This window comes from Megalops cyprinoides, chromosome 12 (genome assembly GCF_013368585.1).
Source record: "Megalops cyprinoides isolate fMegCyp1 chromosome 12, fMegCyp1.pri, whole genome shotgun sequence".
NCBI lineage: Eukaryota > Metazoa > Chordata > Actinopteri > Elopiformes > Megalopidae > Megalops > Megalops cyprinoides.
This window is the reverse complement of record NC_050594.1, coordinates 30,114,963-30,131,966: the sequence shown is the minus strand read 5'-3', so window position 1 is coordinate 30,131,966 and position 17,004 is coordinate 30,114,963. Positions and strand designations below refer to the sequence as shown.

Below are 17,004 nucleotides of genomic sequence, written 5' to 3'. Positions count from 1 at the left end.
TAATTAACATGAAAATATATCAATATGTAAGCATAAAATGCTCATGTATTCTCATTTGAAATGTAACACTCATGAAAAAACAACCTATTTACCGTCCTAAGTAAAAATAAAATACACATTCACACTATAGTTAATATTGCTTAGCATATTGCTACTAATATAGAATATAACTCTTATAATTCAATGCATAGACCACCACTTTTGGGTCTTTGATCAGTATAACAAAAGGGTCTTGTGTGAGAGAGGGAAATATACACAGGTAGATTACATATGGGTTGTGATCACAGGTGAGTTAAGCCTTCAGAGCCAATGAAATACCACCACCAAAGGAAGAGAATTTTGCACTACAATCAACAGGGTCAAATGACAAAGTTCAACTACAAACATATCACCTCACATCACATTCCAGTTGCAGATTACTGTAGAATAACAGTGGCACTTTACATCAGCATGTTTGTACTTGTAGCTGACATCCCAAGACAACAAAATGATCCCTTTCCTCTCTCGGACAGTTGTGAAAAGGGAACACGCTGCAAGATTAAAACAGATGGCTGCCTCTCCTTTGGTATACTGGATATTACACAGAATCCTTGTATGCAAGGATTCTGTGCAAGGAGTCTTTTTTTTTCACAACAGCAAATCAGTGTAACTTGTTAATGGTATGTAAATGAAGTATATATTCTGTGCAGACATCAAACTGCAATGAGCCAATCACAAATTATTACATCACAAAGCTGTGTAAGAGCATTTCTGCACCGCTGTGATTTCATGACACCAATTCAGGGCCAAAACAACTATGTGAGAGCAAGAACCACACATTTGAGACACCAGTAAAGGATAAAATAGTTTTATTTATAGTCTCATAGTAAAGGTAGGCCTCAACTTGCAAGACAATTGTTGGCAGTATGTACAACATACCTGTAATTTCCATGGAATGGAATCAAACAAAGATCTATATAGCACACACTAATCATGTCCTAATAATGCAAAAAAGAAACTGACATACATACACACATCCCCTAGACAGACAAGTTCCTCTGGGGATGTTATTTCTGTAAAATTTAGATCAGCAACATTTATAAGTTTACAGTGTAACGCACAACACACTGATATGGACTTTTTTCCTTTAATAAAAATAAAGGTAACTACCTTTAACTGCATTGATATAACATTCAATATCTATTTTATATCTTGGGAAAACTACATGTAGCATTTTACATTCTCATTTTCCATGAGAATAACGCAAAATACAAAACATCTTGATGAACCTGTGAAAAAGAAATATTCAATCAGTGTTATCTCTTTTAAACTTGGAAGCCTAAATTCAGCCATCTAAATTCATCCACTAATTCAAGCTAAAGGACAAAGTACAATACAAGTTTGGAAGTTCTTTCAATACATCACTTTCAATATAAGGATTCTTAAAATCAAAACAAAAAAAAACTCATAGTGGAAATCTTCAGCCTTCTGTGGGGCCTGAGGTGGGACGCTTATACATACACTTTTTTCTTAAAGTAACTTCACATTCTGTTGTGGAAAAGTACAAACATTAAAAAGCTAACTGCTCTTAAGGGCTTTTAAGGGTTTGTTTAAATTTCAAAAGATGCTTGAACAGGTTCATACAGGTGACCCCCCCCACCCCCAGAAAAAAAAGAATGTTTTGTTTTTGCTTTATTTGTAGCTGTACGGCTTGCCCTCCTCCAGATTTGACGATGAGGATTGCTATGAGGTTACAGAAGCGTCAAGTCTTTCACCTGCGGAAGCTGCCTGGCGTGGAGTTGGATTGTTGCTGTTGCTGAGAAGAGAGTGCTGGGATGGAAAGGGAGGCGGGGAAAAGGAACAAAGAAGCTTTAGATTACTTCTTGTGGTCACGGTCTTCCTCAGGGTCTGCTCTCCCTTCCCTGGACTGGTGCGAAGGAGTTGGGGGAGAAAGGGAAAGGGGGGGGGGAGACGGGAGGGGCCAGGAGAGTCTCTGGTCAGAGCACACTGGGCAGGTGGGCGGGGTCTAGCTGGTTTCCACCCTCAGCTTCTTCCTGTTGGGCGGCTCCTCTGGCTCGGACTCTGAGCTGGAGTCGGACCCCCCGTCGAAGGCGGACACGGCGCTGCCCTTGGGGTTGGTGTACAAGCTGCTGTCAGAGGAGTAGTTGTTGGCCTGGAGCTGCGTGTTCCCCTTGGCCTTCTCCAGTGCACGGACTGCAGAGAGACAGAGAGAGAGAAAAAGCAGAGGGATGGAGAGAAAACAAGGAAGAGAGGGGAAAACGAGGAACATCAACATGTCCGATCTGTCCATTTGATAGTGGGTGGTAATTAGCCTCCCTTCGGTGATTGGTATATGCACAGTATATATTAATTTGGCAGAATATTCCTCTGTAAACAGGAAACTGTAAATATTTTGTAATTCCAGGGAATCCCTCTTAACATTTTTGTAATTTGTGTATACTGGAAGCAAAAATTTAGATCTATGCTTTTGTCAACTCCATAGGCCAATTACCAGTATATAAATATGTATAACCTGTTTTTTAAACAACCTGATTACCATGAATGTAATGCAAAAAATTATATATATATATATATATATATATATATATATATATATATATATATATATATATATATTTATTATCACATTCACTTGGATTCATGGTTATTATACCCTACATGCTACAATCAGTATTTTACAAGACATTCGAAATTTTGTCTCTCCCACCACCCAGACATTGTTTTGAAGGTCAGTTGTGTCTCCTTCTATATTTAGAGACCTCAATAATATAAGAAATCCTTGACGAAAATATTGATTTTTTCTGTTGCAGAATAAAGAACAATAAATGAGTTTGATGCATGATGTTTGATTGTTTGTACAGTCTTTCATTGAGTTTTTCAGTCTTTCATTGATTATTTCTCCCTACTAGACGGCCTAGATATTGTCCCTTTGCGTGCTTTGGCAACACATTACCAAATGTCCTCTCCCTGCAGTACTTAATATTAAACATCAAAAGTATTTCAAAAGTGTTCCTCTTGTTCTTGGGTATCATTAACCAAAATACTCATTCAAAGCAGTTTTTGAAACTTTATGTTCATTCTTTGTTTACTTTATATGTTGCAAACAGTGCAAATGACTAGTCTACATACTGATGTGCATGAACAATGGTATATACAAACGGTCACATCACTTTAAAGATGGACAACATCACAACAAGCTTGCACAAAGAGGCCTAGACACACGCGAGTGTTCTACAAGCAGACGCCCAAAACTTCCTAAAACAAATAAGGGCTGGGTGTGCGCCCTGCAGCGCCGTTATTCAGGAAATGACAGCACGGTTTTCGGTGTGCCCTCATTTACATGTGACCTTACACAAATGACCACAATGAGAAATCTCACGCTTTGCATGGAGATTTGCGCACGCAAAGTTTGAGCGCTAATTTGCGCTTCAAAGGCCCTGCCTTACCTTGCTGCTCCAGCAGAGCGTTCTGCCTCTTCAGGTCGTCGATGTCCTGCTGGTGCGTGTGGTTTTTCCTCCTCATGTACTGGATGTACTCTGTGGCTTTGTCTAGGATTTGAGCTCGGGAGGCCTGTTTGATAGATTGCTGTCAGTGACAAAATGACTAAACTAAAACATGATGCAAAGTCGGATGGTCCTTGTCACATCACTGCACAGTCCATACACTCCTGTCTTTACCAGCGTCACTTGATCTGTCACACACCCCCTTAAGACACACCCCCCTGTTGTTACAGAGCTGTCTTTAAAATGCCCATAATACACTACACAACTCTGTTGACAAATTGGAAAATTCCTACAACAATGTGAAGGTAAGAAAAGCTTAAAAATACTGAACTGTTTTACATAGGCAATATATCAATTCTTGTATGGGATATACAATAAAAATGCAGGTGTCATGTGGATACCATTTACTTTAAGGCCATCAGCAACAACACATTTTTCCAAAGACTCAGCCTATGGGGAACAGATTAGTCTGGGATATGACTGAAATGAAGTCAAAGCAATTAATAATATCCTCAGAATCTGCATTTCAGTTGTTCAAGTCATCAAAAAAACAACACCATTGTGGAATTACTCAGTATTTCAATACAAACTCACAAATTAAACAGATAAAGTGTCCATTTTTCTCTTCAAGTAACAAGTACTCAATTGCAAATGATGAAGATAGCATTGATGTATTGTAGTGTCCAATGTACATAGCCCGATGCCTGAGTACATAGCAGCCTTGAGAATGCTTAGATCTGTCCCACGTTTCTAAGCATAGTGTAGTACACTCTAGTACTCGCAAACGCTTTTTATGCTTCTCTCCCTTCTTCACCCTATTTTTGTATCAGGAATCACACATTCGGCCCATCTCTATGCTTGCAAGAGCGCTGAAGCGAGGCAAGTGCAATCCTCGTATACACTCAGTTGACCGTAAGTCCCACAATGCACCTGGAGGGAGTCACCGAGAGACTCGCAAGCCATTAGAGGGAGATGCAGCAGAGAGAGACAAGGGAACCCTAACAACATACCCACCCCCACCCTTGCAGAAGAAAGCCAATCTATTCCGGCACTTTGGGCCTCGGGTCACTGCCATCTGGGGTCGTACCCAGGCTGTACTGCTTGTGTAGTGGGTAGGGCCTGTGCACTTTTGCTGACTGGGACACACGGGAGTCCTTTGCAAATGTGCTTCATGCTTACAGCATTAAAAGGAAACTGCAGTATGTGGCTGCTTGTTTTGTGTGTTGCTGGTCTTCCTGTGAGGATGCATACATTTCTAACAGGAAAACCAACAAGCATATTAAACTACTAAACTATTAAAAATACATGCACTTAATACAACCAGGTTTACGTTGGTTCAATAACTGCAATTCAATCCTGTGTCAGGAATATTAATTTCTGACAGCTTAGCGTTTTTTGTTTACATACAGTTACTAGCTGGTAGAAGAGCATTTATTTTTTTACTGACCAAAAAAGCAGCAATGGGGCCACTTTGAATAGGCAGAGTAGCAGAGCTTGGCAGTATGAACCCGCATCTCTCTGCGCTGAGGTCATCGTGGAAGATTTGCTTAGTCTCTCTGGCAGGCACACACAGCCGTTGGAGGCCAAAATGTCAAAGCTCGAGGACCAGAGTGGAAACATTTCGTAAGACTTAATGTGAAATGAGAGGCCCTTGTGATTGCTGAAATCATTAAAAGGCAAATACATTTCCTTGGAAACATGTTCTTCATACTCCTCTCAGTCCTGCCAGAGAATCTGCCCTCTATTCTGAGCTCAGCTCCTGTTGTTATGACCCCCCCTCTCCGCCCACTCCTGCTGTACTCAGTCATCCTGAGCCTCGCTCAAAAGGGGGAGGTACCTTCTGTACCCCTGTCTTGGCGAGATAAACCGTGCACACTCACTGGCTCTGGCCTGTGGGTCCAGATGGTGACGTCGTCTGACTCAATTCTCTGCCACAGCGCGGTGACAGAGAGACGTGACCATTCAATAGCATTTATGGGAGAAAAACATGGATGCTGAGAGCCAAAAGACTAGGACATCCATGTGGTTAGGGTCTACAAGTAGTGAGCCTGATGGCTAATTAGAACAGAATTGTAGAATAATTAGAATTATAATTTATTCAAAAGCAGAGGCCTAGGGGAAGACACACACTTCACCCACATTTGATATTAGAGGATCCCCTTCCTGGCTGAAGGAAACTGAAATTTAGGAAAAGCTGTCAAAGATTTAGAGCTATATCTGCTTACCCATTTGGTTTCCGAGAGGTTATTATGAGTGTTGGGATGTGCATCAAGATGGAGGAGAGCAATCATGCATTCTCATCACAAATATTCAGAAAAAAAACTGTAAATTAATACAATAGGCAGTGCTTTGTGTAGGCCTAGATAAAACTACCATGAATAACTGAGAATCCTTTGAATTCTGTTAATTATGTGCTTAGGTGCCATCATTAATCAGTCACAGCCACATTAATGATTGACCGATTCCAACCAACAGGGATGTTTTGATCTTTACAGTAACTCTCTCCACTTGCATAACAATCACTGATATCGAATTTAGCTAAAAATGGTTAAACCACACCTCTTGGTGAAGTCCTATTTACCCATAACTGTATATTTAGTGTTTTTCAACAATGGCAAATTCTTTCTGCTATGGTGAAAATTTTCAAAATGTGCACAAAACACACCTTAATGAATTCATTAAATGGTCTAGCAGAGCAATACAAAAACCTGTGGGAGTATGGTTAAAATACAAAAAAAAACATTTTAACTTGACATCCCAAAAGCTGCACTACAACTATGAAAATTGTACAAATTCATGTTATATCACATTATATCACAACTAAATAAATACCACTTGTATTACATGGATGAATGGCAAAGAGGGCACATCTGTAACAGACAAGACAGGATTGACTAAGGATTTAACACTAGAGTTAATACATCCACGGCCAGTTGCCCCAGCTGTGCGCAATTCTCTCTGCAGTGTAGTTAGTGCTTAAGTATTTACTCAGTTTAAATTTGCACAAGACTATGTTGAAAGGGTTGCACTGCACACCTTAAGTTCTCATACTACTTAGGAACTAGTAAAAAGAAACACCAATCACTGCTATTCGACGATGTGTTGCAACAGATTTTTCTGTTTTTTTTATCACCTGTATATGTTCAAGGATAGATTATACCCTTTTCACAATGTTTTGTCCAGCAAAAAAAACACCAAATCAATCTCAACATCCAGTATGACCATGTTGCCACACAGACAACTAGTTATGAATAGGAGTCATGAAAGGAAATGTTGTTTTGTCGACAGTTTGTAACTTGCCATTGAATAGTGGCCATGCAAGCTAAGATGATAGCTGAGTATTAACTGCAGTGAACTTTAGCTATATAGTTAGATACTGGTAGCTTGATACTGCACTATCAAATTGGTTAACCATCCCTTAATATCCATATGTTGCTACATTTATATCCATCTGTTGCTATATTTATATTGTGTGTAAATAATTGCTATCTAGCCAAGGAAACAACACTGGTGACTTAAGAGGTAGCTAACAACAAGGGAAATAACTAGCTATTTAGCTAGCTTCTAGTAGTACCTTTGGAAATAGCCACCTCATTCCAAAATACCAAAACCTTACACATTTAAATCTATGTTCAACATTTGCCAGCCATATTTCCAGATCCTTTTCCCTACATTGTACTCTGCTTGAGCTAGTTGCACACACCTGTCATGACAAGTGGCTGATTTAATACCGTGGATACTGAAAAGTGCAAGGGGTTTAATTGAGACTCAATGCACGAAGTCTGGAAGGATGCAATGCAGTGCCAGCGCTTCCCAGCCTAGCTCACGACGCGCACTAACCTTTTCCCCTTGCAATGCAGGCACGGAATCCCGTAAACTGTGGAAGCTGTCTTTGATGTGGTCCCTGCGTTTACGCTCCAGCGCATTGTGATGTGCCCTTTTGTCTGCCTGCAATGAGAGACAAAATACAGATCAGCACCCACCAACAAACACAATGGCAATTCAAAAAATTTGCAATAAAAAAAAAAACATAAAGCATACCACATTCCATCCCACTGTAAGGTCTCAATTAAAGGGCCCATTGGTTGTTATATTGAACTCATTCTTCCCAGGCTGTATCGATATGCTTTTATCATACTTGAGCATACGTTTTATAAAAACAACTAAATCAATCAATTTATTGCATGTACTGGATTATCTAATGACATTCGCTCATATTGTTCTCACTCTCTGCTCCATATAAAATTCCCTGACTTCTCCATGACACCCGAATAAAACTGGCACATTTTCAAGGTAATGCACATAATGTACTGAGAATTCAAGGTGTACATTTCCATGAAAAAAGTAATGAGACACTGAATTTTCTCATTCTCTAACCACAACTAGTCAAAAGAACATTTCTGGACCATTATAAAGAGCAGTTAGCTAACTTTCAACTTTTTCTGTGGGAAGAGCAGACAGTACAAGTGACCTTCAGTGTACAAACTGCCCGGGTAACTACAGTAAAACATGCAAGTGGTAAGTGATATGGACTCAAGATATTGTTTTATGGACAGAAGTATGCTTCTGAATCAGTTTACCTCTATATACAGTACCAAACTAAATCTGGGATTCTCTGATTTTCTGTACCGACATCAATAATTAAATTCCCTAATTTACTGTCACTGGATTTCAAGTTTGTAAACTCCCTGATATTCTGCAAACTAAGAAACCTGTGGGAACCCTGCGTTGACCAAACTATGTTGTATTGGCTCAGTAGGAGATCTGAAAGACAGTTAAGACTAGCTAGCTTGCAAGTACACATTTTACATTTAGGAAATTGAAGACACTATACTTTCAAACATCATGTGCCTACTTCGAGCCAACAAGGTTTGGCTACCTCAAGTACTGGGTAGGCAAATGGGTACATAAATTGCTAGGTATGCAAACAAGCATCCTAACACCAGTAGGCTTGCTGCTACACTCAGGTGCAACCTTTGGTGGAAACTAACTGTCTGAGGGCAGTTACACTGAGGTAATATCATTATGCTGAAAAATAAATTACTGTCAAACTGTTGACTGTGAAAAAGTGCAGCTTCATCAATCCCAATTTGTTCTGTTGCAATAAGAACTGGAAAACAGTGTGACTGGTTTTATTCTTGGAAATATTGTTTATATTGCTCCTTTAGACCTATTGGGAGATACAGTATTTCACTACATCCTGTATCCTGTAAAGATGCTGTGTGTGCTCTGTTAGGCAGGTTTTGTGATGTAACGGTCATCTACCGCCCCGTATTTGTATACTTACAACCACTTGAAAGGAGGACATGCACATTAACTGACAGTCAAATACTACCATTTTGACAGGCTACCTGGGGTTCCATTCCCCATACTATGACTGCAGCCACAGTGGCCATTTCACCAGTGGCTCCTGGTGACTACAACCTGTAAAATCTCCTACCTGAACACAGGGTTAACATCAAACATCATCTCCCCATCAACCAATAATCAAAGTGTTCACATGCCTTCAGACCTCCGTTAAAAATACTGTTTGAACCCTTACAAGCAATGACTACTGCAGAGGTCATTGATTAAACTGAAAACAGAATGTGTGGTGAGACAGGTTCCTGCAAGGGCTTTATACTGTAATACTCCACTTGCAAGAGATAATGATGGACAGTGGAGACATGCGGGTTATGTCACTGGCAACTACCAGCAGCAAGGTTGCTTGAAGTCATGCATACCTGCAAGCAGGTTTCAGAGGACCAAACATGTGACTGGAATTAATGGTATGCGTATTTATAAGATGGATGCTATTTGCATTCATTTAAATCCAGCACAAAAAAACCAAACAAAACAAGGGCCTAACTGAAATTTGGACACAAACATTAGACCTAACACCATGGACTAAGCTATGCAGAAAAAATAAGTGGAACTGTGTCAACTCTTTACATCAAGAAGCAAGAGGAAGGGACTGTCTAATAGGTAGGCCCCTGGGATTTCTGTTCCTTACTCTTTTTTATTTAAAAAAAAAAAATGATAAAAAAACTGTAACTGTTTTAAAAAACTAACTGCTCTTCAAAACTGGCCACATCTATGCTTTGATTTCTTTCACACCAAGTCCTTTTCTCACAAAATTCATTCACACTGTACTGTATTAAAATACAAACAGTACAAAACATTTGCTAATCATATTTGTACAAAACATTAATGTTACGTTATCCTATGAGAAAAATGTCAGTAATTTGGAGGTAAAACTCATACATGTTGATGTTTTGGCTCATACATTTTTCACAGTGAGTTTCTTACATCAGTAAAATGTCATATAGTAAATAACTTCAGATGTGCTTAATGTATTTTTTTGTCATTTCACACCTACCCGTGCACCTTTTAACATACTCTTGGTCTACATAAGAAGTAGTCACAATCATTTGCTGAGTTTGCTGAGAATTTTCCATTATTAAAAAATGATTACATATATATGTATGCTTGTGTATATCTAAGAAGTACCATCTTTTATTTTGTTTAAGACATGGGACAATATTCTACAGATTACAGTGCATGAGCACAGCAAATATCAGAGCCAGAAATTTACAGACAATGCCCATTTTATTATGGGGGTGTAGTAACAAGGCTACTAAATAAATATGACTGCCATTGTGGCTTACAGTCACGCTTAGTGAATCCATGATGACTCATGTCATAGTCTAATGCACAACACTTGTAAAGCTTTACCCATGTCTTCTCCAGTAATCTCCACCCTTTGAAGTTAAAGGGACAGTTCTCACATAGTTCTCATAAGAATGGCATAAATTCAGAAATTCTTTTGATATAATAAAGCTTTGCCTGTTCCAGTTGAAAGGAGAAGGCTTGCTTTTACCTCCAACATGTTCTGTAAAGCCTCTGACACAGACAAGCCTCCATTTCCCACCACATTCTACAGTGACTTAACACGTCATGTCTTCCAAAGCTGGCTTTTCTGGAGCAGCAGTGGCCATAAAGACAAACTTGTATTCCAAGCTATCTGAAATTTGTAAAATGCATGATATTAACTACAACACTGTAAATATTGTAATGGCCTGTGGTGTTTACGAACAGTGTCCACAGAGCAGGACAAAAATGACACAGTCCCTGCGGCACTGCTACGTCGTCACGTGCAGAGCCCAGGAACCGAAAGCATTCTTATAAAAATGCTTACCACTTACTAAAATGTACATTTCTACTTGTTTGTTTAAGGTTGACCTTAAACCTTAAAATTTTTTATGTGCCACACAGAATATTAGTTACTAAATACTTTCATGGATCGAGGTTTTTCCGTCCACAACATCGAGTAATGACATATATATATGGTTGGCTAGTCATTCTGTCCCAGCTTCCCAGCTCAAAACTGCTAGCTGGCTAATTAAAAAGCCACATATAACTATAACTGATGCACTATTTGACTATAAAACCAACAACTAGGATATATGCTTCGGTCTTGCCTTGACTGCGCTTCAAAATTATATTATTTTATAGATTAATTTAGGTTATCACCACAGCTACACCACAGTCCAAACAACACATCTGACCCGTTTCACTGGGTTTAAAGGGCATTTTGTTCGAACGGTAGACCAGCTAGCTGGCCATTAGCTAGAGGAAATGGATAATTTTGTCTAAATATAGGACGCGCTGAGACTTGTGGGTTGGGATTACCCTTTCATGCATATCAATACAGCTAGCGAGCTAGCACGTTGTGAAATCTCAATGAATGGTAATGTTAGCCATTTAGCACGGAAAATCAATAACTAACAAGTAAGACCTGACGTTAACAAAAACTTTTTCTCAACCTGTTTTTCCCCACAATCTGCCTTTGAAATAATGTTTGTTGGTGAGCAACCTACATCGCAAGATAACTGAATAGTGGTACCAGCAGAAGCTTACTAGCTGTTAGCCATCTCGCAGGCTATCACTGAACGGCGATGATGGCTCTCTACTCTTCCGTCATTGGCACGGTGGTGCCACACACAATTCCGGCATCGTAACCCTGACTTTCACCCAACCGGAAAAGAAATCCAAAATCAATCAAGCCAAAGTCGCCCCACCTCCCATAATAATCATAATAATAATAATAATTTTTAAAATGTAATTACACAATTCTGTTTAGCTAAGTTAGCAAGCTGAACTAGAAAACGTAGCTTGGTAACAATATATTAGGTAGCTAACGTTAACTATAATAGCTAGCTAACGTTCCAGATCTAATAAATAGACAAATCTTACAGGATATCTACCTAGATGACTAGAACGAACAGGCATTCCCAATCCTATCGTGATTTAGCCTGCTACCTAGCTAGCCAATTCTGCTAATGTCTCAGCCGCCAAACTAGCTAGACAGGTCGCTAGCAACCACCGAGCAGGAAAGGCTAAAAATACAGAAAAACACAAGGCATTTTTATTCTCAAGATTGGGCTAGCGAGTCCAAAATGGAAAGCCACCAGCTACTTACGTCACTATCAACCTCGATGTCATCGTTATCGCTCATTCTTCGGTGGGAAAATTTTATATAGCTATTAAAATTATGGCAAAAATGAAAACGAAGTAAAAACCAAAACGAAAGGAACAATTAAACGAACCTCTCACTACAGGGAGTAGGAACGAAACGCGATCAACGGATTCACACGTGACGCCTACACACGGACATTTACAAACCATGACACGCCTGTGCGACCTCTCCTGGCTATATGGGAATTGTATTTTTATTTTCGTCAAATGCTTCATGATGTAATCATTTTTGAACTACGTTTCCCACATACCCTGTGTTTTGGGCGCTTCCGGGTGACGTAAAAACATTAAAACACTGGGATATGTAGTAATGGGGCACGTCAATCAGCGAGGCCATGATGGAGACACGTGGAAAGCGACTGCATTTGAGATTCAAGTACGGCTGTCCGGATAAGCGACCAATATGGATTTATAATGGGTCTTAATTTTAAGATACGTTTCGAGATTCCATTGCATGCCTTGATTCACATAATATTATGCATTTAATAGTATTAGCCATTACTGTTATCTATTTTTGTCATTACTTTTAGTGTAGAAGACACGGGCAAAATGGGTTGTCACAATTTACAAAATTCCTAACAGGTTGATTATAAAATGGACATGGCTGAACAAGTTAGCAAAGTGTTTTCTATCATTCAAGTTGGCAAAAGGCACGTTGTTGTTGCTGACGATTGTGAACAATTGTATTATTGTAAATAATTATTGTATTATTGTAAATAATATTTGTATTAATACAAGAGCAGGCAACAAACATCCAGGGTCAAGCACAAAAGAGTCACTTGCAGTTTGATAAGGTGTATTTTCTAAGTAACACTTTAACTTTTACTTTGTTGCTAACATAGGGTTATGTACTTTTATCATATTCAGATAAGGAATACTTTCTCATGTCAATACCAGCTTAATTTGTTATCGATTACGATTGCATGTTATATTGAAGTCTGAAATATAATTGGCTGCCAAACCATTTGACCTACTAGCTTGAACCGTGGTACAAATTTCACAGAACACAAAGAAGGGGTCTGGAATTGATTGTCTTTTTGTAATTTGATAGGTCCGTCACATCCATATTGTTTAATTTAGAGGCTTGCATGAGCAAACTTGATAAAGAGAAACCCATGCATCATGCTTTCCAAATTTCATGTCAACCTGTAGCCTCCTAACAGTAATAACGAAAAGAATGATAGACTAAGAGTAATAGTTGTGGATGAATAATATTTGTAAAAAAAAAAACAAAAAACAATTTAGATAAAAAAAAACCAAGCACATATTATATGTAAAATTGGACATAAAAATGGAAGGGTTTAGTTTGCTTTTTCAATCAAGATCAATGTTTTTAACACTGCAGCGCAATGCAGTGGGGCGTAACTAGTTCATCCAGACCAGGCCCGTCTGGAACCTGAATAACAGCTCCCTATCACGGCCCTAATTATCTATGGTGAAAATGGTGTATCATCTTCATTTACAATGCATTTACATTCATTCATTTGGCAGACACTTTTATCCAAAGCGATTTACAAGTGAGGTACAATTTGCTGCACAGCTTGTCTCTGCAGGGAATCCTCAAGTGTGTCACATTTTGCATGGAGATACATTATTTCACTCCCACACTGATATACATAAGGTTATATATTCAATAAGAAATATGACTGGGGACTTTGTACTGATTATTTCCATTTGAATCTATTACTACAGAAAGCTGCACTACATTTATTTCAGCACCCAGCAGCAATTATATATATATATATTTTTTTATATATATATTTTATATATTTATGTTAGATACCATGTGTCTATATGAATACAATCAGGCTTTTTGAGTAATGCAGAAGGCTTCATTAGTGACCCCTGACCCCTTCTTCCCTGTGTAATTTATTTAATTCTTAAGGTCAATATTTGAGGCTTTTGCCCTCTGCGCTGAACTCTGAACTCATGGCTGTCTTTAAAAAACTGAACAAATCCAACACTGAGATATTGATACAACATCTTCTGTCATTGCAAATGACAGCACAAGGTGGAAAAAGTGGATATCTTCTTTTCGGCTACATCTGAAACAAAATGGCCTCTCTTAATGCACACTAGCCCTGAAGCTACAAGAGGGGGTGAGACGTGGGTGTGATTACTGTAGATGCAGGAAAAAAAACAACAAATATAACAAGAGATTGTGCACACTATAAGGAGCTTATGTGATGGATTATTTGGGTTGTGGGTGGCATCGGTCAATCTGTACAAACACAATGTGGTACAGCACATCCACACATTATAGATGCATATGGGGGGACCTGTTCCATATTTCTGTTTCTTTTCAAAAAGTGGAGCATTGCCAGAAACCCAGCACACAGCTTTCCCCCTTTGCTAATCAGCCTTTTGCTCGTCAAGGGAACTCAACGTCACAAAACGGGGTCGTCTGGTAATAAGACACCTTCTGATGCAACGCAGCCTTCCTTTAAGGCAGTGCCAACCTGTGTGCACCGGTGGTTCTTTCTTAATTTCTCAAAATAATATTAATTAAGCTCCTCAGTCCTGTTGAACACAGGTATACTGTAGTGCCGCAGTTCCAAGGGTGGCTAAACCTGTTTGTCAGCAACATTACCGCACATAACTGCAGGGATTACACATGTTCCTCCATTTGCTGCAGATGCACCGCATAGACTCAGCCCAGCCCCCCTGGATGGACACATGTGACCTGAAGCATTGATGGGAATTTCAACCCCCAACCCCAGCCACCTTCATTTTGTTTATGTTACCATACCAATACTCAGACATTCCTGATCCATATTTCTCCCCATAGGCATTCAGTAAATTTAATGTCTGGTCTTTCAATGGATAGTGTTTATAGTCGACTCATTGGTATGAAGGGTATAGCGATGGTAATGATCAAGACTGTCCCTCTGCAGCCTGTAATTATGAGGCCAGATGGTGGTCCTTCTTCCAGGCCCCTCCCCCATTCCATCCCAGCTCTCTCTCTTGGGTCCCTGCCAAGGGCCTTTAAAACCTGCTATTTTCCCTAACACAGCAAGGGTCAGCAAGGTCAGCAGACAACCTTAATGGATGTTTTTGTTTTGCTTCTTTGAACCTATTCATTGTTTTCTGGATTGTCTAGTTCAGAGGAAGGTAATGGTTTGTGTGGCATTGTGGGTGATGTAGTATTTCATAGATTTTTGACCATTTTAAAATTAAAAGAAAATTAATCTCATGGTAAACTTACCATATTTTTGAAAGATATGTCAATGCACTAATATATATTTTAAAAATAAAACTATTTCATGATGGGCTCTTCATATGTTTATTTCAAAAATCTCATCTGGATCCAAAACATTCCACAACCCACAGAATATGATATTAGGCTGTTGAAATTACGACTGGAAACTAACTGAATTGCTAGCCATGTAAATCACTCACTGTCATGTTAAATTATGCACAGGTGGCATTACATTGTTAAATTTTCACTTGGTTTACATCACAGCATGATCTTTGACTCCTGTGATCCCATTGCAGTTCCAAGAGTGAACACTGGAGAGTGCTTTTAGTTTCTAGGTTTTCGGTTAAAGAGACTTAGATTTTCAGGGATTGTTTAACAATGGGTCAAAAGCATTTGCAAGAGTGTGAGTGATGTGATTCAGTTATTTGTAATTAATTTACAGTGAGTGACATCTTAGCAGGCTAATATTAATTATACAGTTTCACTTACTAATCTGCCAACAAAATGCTAGTAACAGTGTATGAATTCGCTACAGACGTATTTTATGCACTGCACTCTTTCTTACTGAGCACCTGTCCTTAGGTCTCGTGAGTAACCAGCCTATGACAGTCAGCTGACAAGCAGAGTGGTTGGGTAAGCCGTGAGCACAGAGAGGGGCAGATCTCTGAACCCACTGACTCCACTGCGCACCTGCTGAGAATGAGCCAGCGCCAGCTACTGGGAGGGGGATTACTGACTATTAACACTGCTGGAATGCACTTCTGAGAGCACGGTCAGACCAATACAGTGGGGGAGCCTATTAAGAAGGGGACTGCTGCCCATGCAGGCTTTCCTAAAAGACAGACTACTGACCATTTCTGACAAGAAAGGCAAATTTATGCGTGACACCTGTGGATCTCATCCTGGAAATTAATATCCATAAGATTTTCTTAGGGACAGAACTCAACCATGCAATGTTTCCTGGTCCACTTTATGATTGCATTAGAAGCTACTCCCTTGTTCCTAGGACATAGCATTTGTTGTTATTGTGATGTCTTTTGTTTTATAAGTATTTGCATGGTAAGGTAATTTTCAGTTGTTTCCTATTTTTTAACATTTACCTTAGTGTACCCAGGCACATACTGAACCACGAACCTAACCACTTACTCCTCTAGTAACAACTAGCTGCTCTGTTTTGTACAACTGAACTCTGCCCCTTGCTAGCAGCCAGAACTATTGTACTCTTGGCATAAAAGATTCTCTGGCATCCATTCTTCTTGGGGCACCCGCAATAATAGCACTGTGGTTTGCATGTATCTGTTCATAACATTCTCATTCACAGCCTGCCAACCATCTCTACGTGTGGTACTATTTTACCATTCTTGAAATGTGAATGGGAAACAGGAGCAAAGTCAGGGACAGCTACTTTGTTGGATTAGAAGTGGCCAGCCTGACCCATAGCAGGAGCCAGAATTGACCAGTGTTACTATCAAAGGGTCACAAGAGAATTATTTTAATGTTTCTGTGACATTCATAAATTATGCCGAAGACTGAAAAGTTTTTAGTATTGCTCCATGTGTTCATTTGCATGTGAAACCCGTTTTATTTTACTCTTTATATCAGGGAGACGTGACAGAATGGATGTTTTGCCAAACTTACATTGCAATGCCGCTGGTTGTATGCTTCAGGTTGTCTGACAAGGATAACATGAATATTGTATGAGTGAGAGTGCTCTCGTCTTTATCTCCACTGTAAGAACATTTTATTTCACAGGCCCCGCAAAAACATTTTAAATCATAGCTATAA

General features: G+C 39.3%; 1 protein-coding gene across 2 annotated transcripts; it reads right to left on the bottom strand.

The window, feature by feature from the left end:
* Positions 1-1,324: 1,324 nt before the first annotated feature.
* On the bottom strand, positions 1,325-12,170 carry LOC118787098 (protein max-like). 2 transcript variants are annotated; one of them, XM_036542525.1, is made up of 4 exons: positions 11,965-12,170; positions 7,344-7,451; positions 3,447-3,585; positions 1,325-2,193 (listed from the first exon to the last, which is right to left on the bottom strand). In XM_036542525.1, the coding sequence occupies exons 1-4, from the start codon at positions 11,998-12,000 to the stop codon at positions 2,006-2,008; spliced, it is 471 nt and encodes a 156-aa protein (XP_036398418.1). In that variant the 5' UTR covers positions 12,001-12,170; the 3' UTR covers positions 1,325-2,005. The 2 variants fall into 2 exon arrangements, with proteins under 2 accessions (XP_036398418.1, XP_036398419.1); XM_036542526.1 differs by having other exon boundaries at positions 3,447-3,570.
* Between the last annotated feature and the right edge of the window lie 4,834 nt (positions 12,171-17,004).